At 44.6% G+C, this 12,645-nt stretch overlaps 1 protein-coding gene across 1 annotated transcript in view; it reads right to left on the bottom strand.

Annotated features, from left to right (window-relative positions):
- Positions 1 to 12,645, bottom strand: part of PDZD8 (PDZ domain containing 8) — a 274,072-nt gene that overhangs the window by 2,209 nt on the left and 259,218 nt on the right. Inside the window, exon 5 of the mRNA XM_053692679.1 lies at positions 1 to 230. This exon is cut by the window's left edge and continues 2,209 nt beyond it. Within this exon, the coding sequence (XP_053548654.1) occupies positions 1 to 230 (230 nt within the window). The remainder of the gene's footprint in view (positions 231 to 12,645) is intronic.

Genomic DNA, 12,645 nt, shown 5'->3' with positions numbered 1-12,645 from the left:
GTCTTCAAACTCTAGATCCTGTTCTTTATTTTCTGAATCACCAATACTAACTGCATCCTCCTCAAAAGTTGATGTATATGAAGAAGCTGCAAAAGCTGAATCTTCTAAATGTGTAAAGTTGTCATTCACACCTCCACCTTGGCCAACTGGCCTTTCATAGAACACAAGGACTCTGTCCCCAGCCTGTTTGATTAACTTTGATGCTTGAACAGAAGATGTAACCTTGATGCCTATATGGGAGAGGAAACAAAACATGCTTAGAAGAGTATACTTGTATATATCATACATACACCATTAGCAAAAAACATAATTTATGCTTACCTGATACATTTATTTCTCTTGTAGTGTATCCAGTCCACGGATCATCCATTACTTGTGGGATATTCTCCTTCCCAACAGGAAGTTGCAAGAGGATGACCCACAGCAGAGCTGCTATATAGCTCCTCCCCTCACTGCCATATCCAGTCATTCGACCGAAACAAGACGAGAAAGGAGAAACCATAGGGTGCAGTGGTGACTGTAGTTTAATTAAAATTTAAACCTGCCTTAAAAGGACAGGGCGGGCCGTGGACTGGATACACTACAAGAGAAATAAATTTATCAGGTAAGCATAAATTATGTTTTCTCTTGTTAAGTGTATCCAGTCCACGGATCATCCATTTCTTGTGGGATACCAATACCAAAGCTAAAGTACACGGATGATGGGAGGGACAAGGCAGGAACTTAAACGGAAGGAACCACTGCCTGTAGAACCTTTCTCCCAAAAACAGCCTCCGAAGAAGCAAAAGTGTCAAATTTGTAAAATTTTGAAAAGGTGTGAAGCGAAGACCAAGTCGCAGCCTTGCAAATCTGTTCAACAGAGGCCTCATTTTTAAAGGCCCAGGTGGAAGCCACAGCTCTAGTAGAATGAGCTGTAATCCTTTCAGGGGGCTGCTGTCCAGCAGTCTCATAGGCTAAGCGTATTATGCTCCGAAGCCAAAAGGAGAGAGAGGTTGTCGAAGCTTTTTGACCTCTCCTCTGTCCAGAGTAAACGAAAAACAGGGCAGATGTTTGACGAAAATCTTTAGTAGCCTATAAGTAAAACTTCAAGGCACGGACTATGTCCAGATTATGCAAAAGACGTTCGTTCTTTGAAGAAGGATTAGGACACAATGATGGAACAATAATCTCTTGATTGATATTCCTGTTAGAAACCACCTTAGGTAAAAACCCAGGTTTGTACGCAGAACTACCTTGTCTGAATGAAAAATCAGATAAGGAGAATCACAATGTAAGGCAGATAACTCAGAGACTCTTCGAGCCGAGGAAATAGCCATCAAAAACAGAACTTTCCAAGATAAAAGTTTAATATCAATGCAATGAAGGGGTTCAAACGGAACTCCCTGAAGAACTTTAAGAACCAAAGCCTGACAAAATGTCTGGACGTCTGGAACTTCTGCCAGACGCTTGTGCTAAAGAATAGACAGAGCAGAGATCTGTCCTTTTAAAGAACTAGCTGATAAGCCTTTGTCCAAACCCTCTTGGAGAAAGGACAATATCCTAGGAATCCTAACCTTACTCCATGAGTAACTCTTGGATTCACACCAATAAAGATATTTACGCCATATCTTATGGTAGATTTTCCTGGTGACAGGCTTCCGAGCCTGTATTAAGGTATCAATGACTGACTCGGAGAAGCCACGCCTTGATAGAATCAAGCGTTCAATCTCCATGCAGTCTCAGAGAAATTAGATTTGGATGATTGAAAGGACCTTGTATTAGAAGGTCCTGCCTCAGAGGCAGAGACCATGGTGGAAGAGATGACATGTCCACTAGGTCTGCATACCAGGTCCTGCGTGGCCACGCAGGCGCCATCAGAAACACTGATGCTCTCTCCTGTTTGATTTTGGCAATCAGTCGAGGGAGCAGAGGAAACGGTGGAAACACATAGGCCAGGTTGAAGAACCAAGGAGCTGCTAGAGCATCTATCAGCGTTGCTCCCGGGTCCCTGGACCTGGATCCGTAACAAGGAAGCTTGGCGTTCTGGCGAAACGCCATGAGATCCAGTTCTGGTTTGCCCGAACGATGGACCAGTTGAGCAAACACCTCCAGATGGAGTTCCCACTCCCCCGGATGAAATGTCTGACGACTTAGAAAATCCGCCTCCCAGTTCTCTACGCCTGGGATGTGGATCGCTGAAAGGTGGCAAGAGTGAGACTCTGCCCAGCGAATTATCTTTGAGACTTCTAACATCGCTAGGGAACTCCTGGTTCCCCCTTGATGGTTGATGTAAGCCACAGTCGTGATGTTGTCCGACTGAAATCTGATGAACCTCAGTGTTGCTAACTGAGGCCAAGCTAGAAGAGCATTGAATATTGCTCTTAACTCCAGAATATTTATTGGGAGGAGTTTCTCCTCCTGAGTCCACGATCCCTGAGCCTTCAGGGAGTTCCAGACTGCGCCCCAACCTAGAAGGATGGCATCTGTTGTTACAATCGTCCAATCTGGCCTGAGAAAGGTCATACCCTTGGACAGATGGACCCGAGAAAGCCACCAGAGAAGAGAATCTCTGGTCTCTTGATCCAGATTTAGTAGAGGGGACAAATCTGAGTAATCCCCATTCCACTGACTTAGCATGCATAATTGCAGCGGTCTGAGATGCAGGCACGCAAATGGCACTATGTCCATTGCAGCTACCATTAAGCCGATTACTTCCATGCACTGAGCCACTGACGGGCGTGGAATGGAATGAAGGACACGGCAAGCATTTAGAAGTTTTGATAACCTGGACTCCGTCAGGTAAATTTTCATCTCTACAGAATCTATAAGAGTCCCTAGGAAGGAGACTCTTGTGAGTGGCGATAGAGAACTCTTTTCCACATTCACTTTCCACCCATGCGACCTCAGAAATGCCAGAACTATCTCTGTATGAGACTTGGCAATTTGAAAGCTTGACGCCTGTATCAGGATGTCGTCTAGATACGGAGCCACCGCTATGCCTCGCGGTCTTAGAACCGCCAGAAGTGAGCCCAGAACCTTTGTAAAAATTCTCGGGGCAGTGGCCAACCCGAAGGGAAGAGCTACAAATTGGTAATGCCTGTCTAGAAAGGCAAACCTTAGGAACCAATGATGATCTTTGTGAATCGGTATGTGAAGGTAGGCATCCTTTAAGTCCACTGTGGTCATGTACTGACCCTCTTGGATCATGGGTTGGATGGTCCGAATAGTTTCCATTTTGAATGATGGAACTCTGAGGAATTTGTTTAAGATCTTTAGATCCAAGATTGGTCTGAAGGTTCCCTCTTTCTTGGGAACCACAAACAGATTTGAATAAAATCCCTGGCCTTGTTCCGTCCGCGGAACTGGATGGATCACTCCCATTACTAGGAGGTCTTGCACACAGCTTAGGAATGCCTCTTTCTTTATCTGGTTTGCTGATAACCTTGAAAGATGAAATCTCCCTTGTGGAGGAGAAGCTTTGAAGTCCAGAAGATATCCCTGAGATATGATCTCCAACGCCCAGGGATCCTGATCATCTCTTGCCCACGCCTGGGCGAAGAGAGAAAGTCTGCCCCCACTAGATCCGTTTCCAGATAGAGGGCCGTTCCTTCATGCTGACTTGGGGGCAGCAGCAGGCTTTCTGGCCTGCTTGCCCTTGTTCCAGGACTGGTTAGGTTTCCAGGCCTGTCTGGAATGAGCAACAGTTCCCTCTTGTTTTGAAGCGGAGGAAGTTGATGCTGCTCCTGGCCTTGAAATTTCGAAAGGCACGAAAATTAGACTGTTTGGCCTTTGATTTGGCCCTGTCCTGAGGAAGGGTATGACCCTTGCCTCCAGTAATGTCAGCAATAATTTCCTTTAAGCCAGGCCCGAATAAGGTCTGCCCCTTGAACGGAATGTTGAGTAATTTAGACTTTGAAGTCACGTCAGCTGACCAGGATTTAAGCCATAGCGCCCTACGCGCCTGGATGGCGAATCCGGAATTCTTAGCCGTTAGTTTAGTCAAATGAACAATGGCATCATAAACAAATGAGTTAGCTAGCTTAAGCATTCTAAGCTTGTCAATAATTTCATTCAATGGAGCTGTCTGGATGGCCTCTTCCAGGGCCTCAAACCAGAATGCCGCCGCCGCAGCAGTGACAGGCGCAATGCATGCAAGGGGCTGTAAAATAAAACCTTGTTGAATAAACATTTTCTTAAGGTAACCCTCCAATTTTTTATCCATTGGATCTGAAAAAGCACAACTGTCCTCAACCGGGATAGTGGTACGCTTTGCTAAAGTAGAAACTGCTCCCTCCACCTTAGGGACCGTCTGCCATAAGTCCCGTGTAGTGGCGTCTATTGGAAACATTTTTCTAAATATAGGAGGTGGGGAAAAGGGCACACCGGGTCTATCCCACTCCTTGCTAATAATTTCTGTAAGCCTTTTAGGTATAGGAAAAACGTCAGTACACACCGGCAACGCATAGTATCTATCCAGCCTACACAATTTCTCTGGAATTGCAACTGTGTTACAGTCATTCAGAGCAGCTAATACCTCCCCAAGCAATACACGGAGGTTCTCAAGCTTAAATTTAAAATTAGAAATCTCTGAATCAGGTTTCCCCGAGTCAGAGATGTCACCCAGAGACTGAAGCTCTCCGTCCTCATGTTCTGCATACTGTGACGCAGTATCAGACATGGCTCTAACAGCATTTGCACGCTCTGTATCTCTCCTAACCCCAGAGCTATCGCGCTTGCCTCTTAATTCAGGCAATCTAGATAATACCTCTGACAGGGTATTATTCATGACTGCAGCCATGTCCTGCAAGGTAATCGCTATGGGCGTTAGTCAGCATAACTTCCCCCTCGACAGAACCCTCTGGTGATAATTCTTTTATAGATAAAGACTGATCTTTACTGTTTAAGGTGAAATCAATACATTTAGTACACATTTTCCTATGGGGCTCCACCATGGCTTTCAAACATAATGAACAAGTAGGTTCCTCTGTGTCAGACATGTTTAAACAGACTAGCAATGAGACTAGCAAGCTTGGAAAACACTTTAAAACAAGTTTACAAGCAATATAAAAAAACGTTACTGCGCCTTTAAGAAACACAAATTTTCCCAAATTTTGAAATAACCGTGAAAAAACAGAATTTATGCTTACCTGATAAATTACTTTCTCCAACGGTGTGTCCGGTCCACGGCGTCATCCTTACTTGTGGGAATATCTCTTCCCCAACAGGAAATGGCAAAGAGTCCCAGCAAAGCTGGCCATATAGTCCCTCCTAGGCTCCGCCCACCCCAATCATTCGACCGACGGACAGGAGGAAAAAATAGGAGAAACCATAGGGTGCAGTGGTGACTAGTTAGAGAAAATAATTCATCAAACCTGATTAAAAAACCAGGGCGGGCCGTGGACCGGACACACCGTTGGAGAAAGTAATTTATCAGGTAAGCATAAATTCTGTTTTCTCCAACATTGGTGTGTCTGGTCCACGGCGTCATCCTTACTTGTGGGAACCAATACCAAAGCTTTAGGACACGGATGAAGGGAGGGAGCAAATCAGGTTACCTAAACGGAAGGCACCACGGCTTGCAAAACCTTTCTCCCAAAAATAGCCTCCGAAGAAGCAAAAGTATCAAATTTGTAAAATTTGGCAAAATTGTGCAGTGAAGACCAAGTCGCTGCCTTACATATCTGATCAACAGAAGCCTCGTTCTTGAAGGCCCATGTGGAAGCCACAGCCCTAGTGGAGTGAGCTGTGATTCTTTCAGGAGGCTGCCGTCCGGCAGTCTCGTAAGCCAATCGGATGATGCTTTTAAGCCAAAAAGGAAAGAGGTAGAAGTCGCTTTTTGACCTCTCCTTTTACCAGAATAGACGACAAACAGAGAAGATGTTTGCCTGAACTCTTTTGTAGCTTCTAAATAGAATTTTAGAGCACGGACTACGTCCAAATTGTGTAACAAACGTTCCTTCTTTGAAACTGGATTCGGATACAAAGAAGGTACAACTATCTCCTGGTTAATATTCTCGTTAGAAACAACCTTTGGAAGAAAACCAGGCTTAGTACGCAAAACCACCTTATCTGCATGGAACACCAGATAGGGCGGAGAACACTGCAGAGCAGATAACTCTGAAACTCTTCTAGCAGAAGAAATAGAAACCAAAAACAAAACTTTCCAAGATAACAACTTAATATCTATGCAATGTAGAGGTTCAAACGGAACCCCTTGAAGAACTGAAAGAACTAGGTTTAAACTCCAGGGAGGAGTCAAAGGTCTGTAAACAGGCTTGATCCTAACCAGAGCCTGAACAAATGCTTGAACATCTGGCACAGCTGCCAGTCGTTTGTGTAGTAAGACAGATAAGGCAGAAATCTGTCCCTTTAGAGAACTCGCAGATAATCCTTTATCCAAACCTTCTTGTAGAAAGGAAAGGATCTTAGGAATCTTTATCTTATTCCATGGGAATCCCTTGGATTCACACCAGCAGATATATCTTTTCCATATTTTATGGTAAATTTTTCTAGTTACCGGTTTTCTGGCTTGAACCAGAGTATCTATCACAGAATCTGAAAACCCACGCTTTGATAGAATCAAGCGATCAATCTCCAAGCCGTCAGCTGGAGGGAAAACAGATTTGGATGTTCGAATGGACCCTGAACAAGAAGGTCCTGTCTCAAAGGTAGCTTCCATGGTGGAGCTGAAGACATATTCACCAGGTCTGCATACCAAGTCCTGCGTGGCCACGCAGGAGCTATCAAGATCACCGAGGTCCTCTCCTGCTTGATCCTGGCTACCAGCCTGGGAATGAGAGGAAACGGTGGAAACACATAAGCTAGGTTGAAGGTCCAAGGCGCTACTAGTGCATCCACTAGAGTCGCCTTGGGATCCCTGGATCTGGACCCGTAGCAAGGAACCTTGAAGTTCTGACGAGACGCCATCAGATCCATGTCTGGAATGCCCCATAATTGGGTCAACTGGGCAAATATCTCCGGGTGGAGTTCCCACTCCCCCGGATGGAAAGTCTGACGACTCAGATAATCCGCCTCCCAGTTTTCCACTCCTGGGATGTGGATCGCAGATAGGTGCCATTGTATTATTTTGGTCACTTCTTTCATCGCCAGGGAACTCCTTGTTCCCCCCTGATGATTGATATAAGCAACAGTCGTCATGTTGTCTGATTGGAATCTTATGAATCTGGCCTTTGCTAGCTGAGGCCAAGCTCTGAGAGCATTGAAAATCGCTCTTAGTTCCAGAATGTTTATCGGGAGAAGAGACTCTTCCCGGGACCATAGTCCCTGAGCTTTCAGGGATTCCAAGACCGCGCCCCAGCCCACTAGACTGGCGTCGGTCGTGACTATGACCCACTCTGGTCTGCGGAAGCTCATTCCCTGGGTAAGTGGTCCAGGGTTAGCCACCAACGGAGTGAATCTCTGGTCTTCTGATCTACTTGAATCACTGGAGACAAGTCTGTATAGTTCCCATTCCACTGTTTTAGCATGCACAGTTGTAATGGTCTTAGATGAATTCGCGCAAAAGGAACTATGTCCATTGCTGCAACCATCAACCCTACTACTTCCATGCACTGAGCTATGGAAGGACGTGGAACTGAATGAAGAACTTGACAAGCGCTTAGAAGTTTTGACTTTCTGACATCTGTCAGAAAAATCCTCATTTCTAAAGAATCTATTATTGTTCCCAAGAAGGGAACTCTTGTCGACGGAGACAGAGAACTTTTTTCTATGTTCACCTTCCATCCGTGAGATCTGAGAAAGGCCAGAACGATGTCTGTATGAGCCTTTGCCTTTGAAAGGGACGACGCTTGTATTAGAATGTCGTCCAAGTATGGTACTACTGCAATGCCCCTCGGTCTTAGAACCGCTAGAAGGGACCCGAGTACCTTTGTGAAAATCCTTGGAGCAGTGGCTAACCCGAATGGGAGGGCCACAAACTGGTAATGTTTGTCCAGAAAGGCGAACCTTAGGAACTGATGATGTTCTTTGTGGATAGGAATATGTAGGTACGCATCCTTTAGATCCACGGTAGTCATAAATTGACCTTCCTGGATTGTAGGTAGAATCGTTCGAATGGTTTCCATTTTGAACGATGGTACTCTGAGAAATTTGTTTAGGATTTTTAAATCCAGAATTGGTCTGAAGGTTCCCTCTCTTTTTTGGAAACTACGAACAGATTTGAGTAAAATCCCATTCCTTGTTCCGCCATTGGAACTGGGTGTATCACTCCCATCTTTAACAGGTCTTCTACACAATGTAAGAATGCCTGTCTCTTTATTTGGTTTGAGGATAAATGAGATATGTGAAACCTTCCCCTTGGGGGTAGTTCCTTGAATTCCAGAAGATAACCCTGAGAAACTATTTCTAGCGTCCAGGGATCCTCAACATCTCTTGCCCAAGCCTGAGCAAAGAGAGAGAGTCTGCCCCCCACTAGATCCGGTCCCGGATCGGGGGCTACTCCTTCATGCTGTTTTGTTAGCAGCAGCAGGTTTCTTGGCCTGCTTACCCTTGTTCCAGCCTTGCATCGGTTTCCAGGCTGGTTTGGTCTGTGAAGCATTACCCTCTTGCTTAGAGGATGCAGAATTAGAGGCCGGTCCGTTCCTGAAATTACGAAAGGAACGAAAATTAGACTTATTCTTGGCTTTGAAAGGCCTATCTTGTGGAAGGGCGTGGCCCTTTCCCCCAGTGATGTCTGAGATAATCTCTTTCAATTCTGGTCCAAAGAGAGTTTTACCCTTGAAGGGGATATTAAGCAATTTTGTCTTGGATGATACATCCGCTGACCAAGACTTTAGCCAAAGCGCTCTGCGCGCCACAATTGCAAACCCTGAATTTTTCGCCGCTAATCTAGCTAATTGCAAAGCGGCATCTAAAATAAAAGAATTAGCCAACTTAAGTGCGTGAACTCTGACCATAACCTCCTCATATGGAGTCTCTCTACTGAGCGACTTTTCTAGTTCCTCAAACCAGAACCACGCTGCTGTAGTGACAGGAACAATGCACGAAATGGGTTGCAGAAGGTAACCTTGCTGTACAAAAATCTTTTTAAGCAAACCCTCCAATTTTTTATCCATAGGATCTTTGAAAGCACAATTATCCTCGATAGGAATAGTAGTGCGCTTGTTTAGAGTAGAAACTGCCCCCTCGACCTTAGGGACTGTCTGCCATAAGTCCTTTCAGGGGTCGACCATAGGAAATAATTTCTTAAATATAGGAGGGGGGACAAAAGGTATGCCGGGCTTCTCCCACTCCTTATTCACTATGTCCGCCACCCGCTTGGGTATAGGAAAAGCGTCGGGGTGCACCGGAACCTCTAGGAACTTGTCCATCTTGCATAATTTTTCTGGAATGACCAGGTTGTCACAATCATCCGGAGTAGATAACACCTCCTTAAGCAGTGCGCGGAGATGCTCTAATTTAAATTTAAATGTCACAACATCAGGTTCAGCCTGTTGAGAAATTTTTCCTGAATCTGAAATTTCCCCATCTGACAAAACCTCCCTCATGGCCCCTTCAGATTGGTGTGAGGGTATGACAGAGCAATTATCATCAGCGCCCTCTTGCTCTTCAGTGTTTAAAACAGAGCAATCGCGCTTTCTCTGATATGTAGGCATTTTGGATAAAATATTTGCTATGGAGTTATCCATTACTGCCGTCAATTGTTGCATAGTAATAAGCATTGGCGCGCTAGAAGTACTAGGGGCCTCCTGCGTGGGCAAAACTGGTATAGACACAGAAGGAGATGATGTAGAACCATGTCTACTCCCTTCATCTGATGAATCATCTTGGGCAACTTCATTATCTGTGGCAGTACTGTCCTTACTTTGTTTGGACGCTATGGCACAATTATCACACAATTTTGAAGGGGGAGACACATTGGCTTTCATACATATAGAACATAGCTTATCTGAAGGTACAGACATGTTAAACAGGCTTAAACTTGTCAAAAAAGCACAAATACCGTTTTAAAAGAAAACCGTTACTGTCTCTTTAAATTTTAAACAGAGCACACTTTATTACTGAATATGTGAAAAAATATGAAGGAATTGTTCAAAATTTACCAAATTTTCACCACAGTGTCTTAAAGCATTCAAAGTATTGCACACCAATTTTCAGAGCTTTAACCCTTAAAATAACGAAACCGGAGCCGGTTACAGTTTTAACCCCTCTACAGTCCCAGCTACAGCCTTTGCTGCGACTTTACCAAACCCAGAGGGGAATACTATACCAAATGAAGCCTTCTAGGAACTTTTCCAACCACTTTCAGATCCTCACACATGCATCTGCATGTCTTGCTCTCAAAAGTAACTGTGCAGTAATGGCGCGAAAATGAGGCTCAGCCTACAACTGGGAAGGCCCTTCCTGACTGGAAAAGGTGTCTAACATAGTGCCCGACGTTAAAAAACGTTCCCCAAGTTTATAAGTGTGAATTACCAGCATAAACATGTATAAAATGCCCAAATAAAGCAATCGATTTTGCCCATAAAAGTGTCTACCAGTTTTATAGCCCATATTAAGCCCTTTATTCTGTTTGAGACTAAGAAAATGGCTTACCGGTCCCCATGAGGGGAAATGACAGCCTTCCAGCATTACACAGTCTTGTTAGAAATATGGCTAGTCATACCTTAACCCCTTAATGACCGAGGACGTGCAGGGTACGTCCTCAAAAAAAAGGCAGTTAATGCCTGAGGACGTACCCTGCACGTCCTCTGTGTGGAAAGCAGCTGGAAGCGATCCTGATCGCTTCCAGCTGCTTTCCGGTTATTGCAGTGATGCCTCGATATGGAGGCATCCTGCAATAACCTTACATGGCCTTCCGGTGCAGAGAGAGCCACTCTGTGGCCCTCTCTGCACCGGACATCGATGGCCGGTATCGTTGGTGGGTGGGAGCCGGCTTGGGAGGCGGGTGGGCGGCCATCGGTGTGTGCTGTGAAGTCAAGGGGGGCGGGATCGGGGGCGGGAACGTTAGGGGGCGCGCGCGCGTGCACGGAGGGTGGCGGGCGCGTGCACGGGCGGGAGCGGGTGGGAACCGCTACACTACGGCAAATATATTTAATAAGAAATGCCCAAATCTTGTTTGTGCAAAAGCACAAAAAGAGATCGTGGAGGGGTGGGGGGTTGGTTTGGTGTGGGGGGAAGCTACACTACAGAAAAAATTAGTAAAAATTAAAAAAAAGCATGTTTTTCTTTTAAACTGGGTACTGGCAGACAGCTGCCAGTACCCAAGATGGCGCAGATTAAGTTAGAGTGGGAGGGTTATAGAGCTGTTTGGGGGGGATCAGTGAGGTTAGGGGCTAAGGGGGGATAGTACACAGCAGCATATGTAAATATGCCTTTTTAAAAACACACAAAAAAACCAAATATAGCTTTTATTTTAGTACTGGCAGACTTTCTGCCAGTACTTAAGATGGCGGGGACAATTGTGGGGTGGGGGAGGGAAGAGAGCTGTTTGGGAGGGATCAGGGGGTCTGATGTTTCAGGTGGGAGGCTGAGCTCTACTCTAAATGTGATATTAACCCTGCAAGCTCCCTACAAGCTACCTAATTAACCCCTTCACTGCTAGCTATAATACACGTGTGATGCGCAGCGGCATTTAGCGGCCTTCTAAATACCAAAAAGCAACGCCAAAGCCATATATGTCTGCTATTTCTGAACAAAGGGGATCCCAGAGAAGCATTTACAACCATTTGTGCCATAACTGCACAAGCTGTTTGTAAATGATTTCAGTGAGAAACCTAAAATTGTGAAAAATGTTACGTTTTTTTTTAATTTGATCGCATTTGGCGGTGAAATGGTGGCATGAAATATACCAAAATGGGCCTAGATCAATACTTGGGGTTGTCTACTACACTACACTAAAGCTAAAATTACCCCAAAAAGCTCCCTACATGCTCCCTAATTAACCCCTTCACTGCTGGGCATAATACACGTGTGGTGCGCAGTGGCATTTAGTGGCATTCTAATTACCAAAAAGCAACACCAAAGCCATATAAGTCTGCTATTTCTGAACAAAGGGGATCCCAGAGAACAATTTACAACCATTTGTGCCATAATTGCACAAGCTGTTTGTAAATAATTTCAGTGAGAAACCTAAAGTTTGTGAAAAAATTTGTGAAAAAGTGAACAATTTTTTTTATTTGATCGCATTTGGCGGTGAAATGGTGGCATGAAATATACAAAAATGGGCCTAGATGAATACTTTGGGATGTCTACTAAAAAAAAAATATATATATGTCAATAGATATTCAGAGATTCTTGAAAGATATTAGTGTTCTAATGTAACTAGCGCTAATTTTGAAAAAAAATGGTTTGGAAATAGCAAAGTGCTATTTGTATTTATTGCCCTATAACTTGCAAAAAAAGTAAAGAACATGTAAACATTGGGTATTTCTAAACTCAGGACAAAATTTAGAAACTATTTAGCATGGGTGTTTTTTGGTGGTTGTAGATGTGTAACAGATTTTGGGGGTCAAAGTTAGAAAAAACAGAATTTATGTTTACCTGATAAATTACTTTCTCCAACGGTGTGTCCGGTCCACGGCGTCATCCTTACTTGTGGGATATTCTCTTCCCCAACAGGAAATGGCAAAGAGCCCAGCAAAGCTGGTCACATGATCCCTCCTAGGCTCCGCCTACCCCAGTCATTCGACCGACGTTAAGGAGGAA

Source organism: Bombina bombina, chromosome 9 (assembly GCF_027579735.1).
Source record: "Bombina bombina isolate aBomBom1 chromosome 9, aBomBom1.pri, whole genome shotgun sequence".
NCBI lineage: Eukaryota > Metazoa > Chordata > Amphibia > Anura > Bombinatoridae > Bombina > Bombina bombina.
Note: the sequence above shows the minus strand (reverse complement) of the source record. Positions and strands in the feature narration are given on the sequence as shown.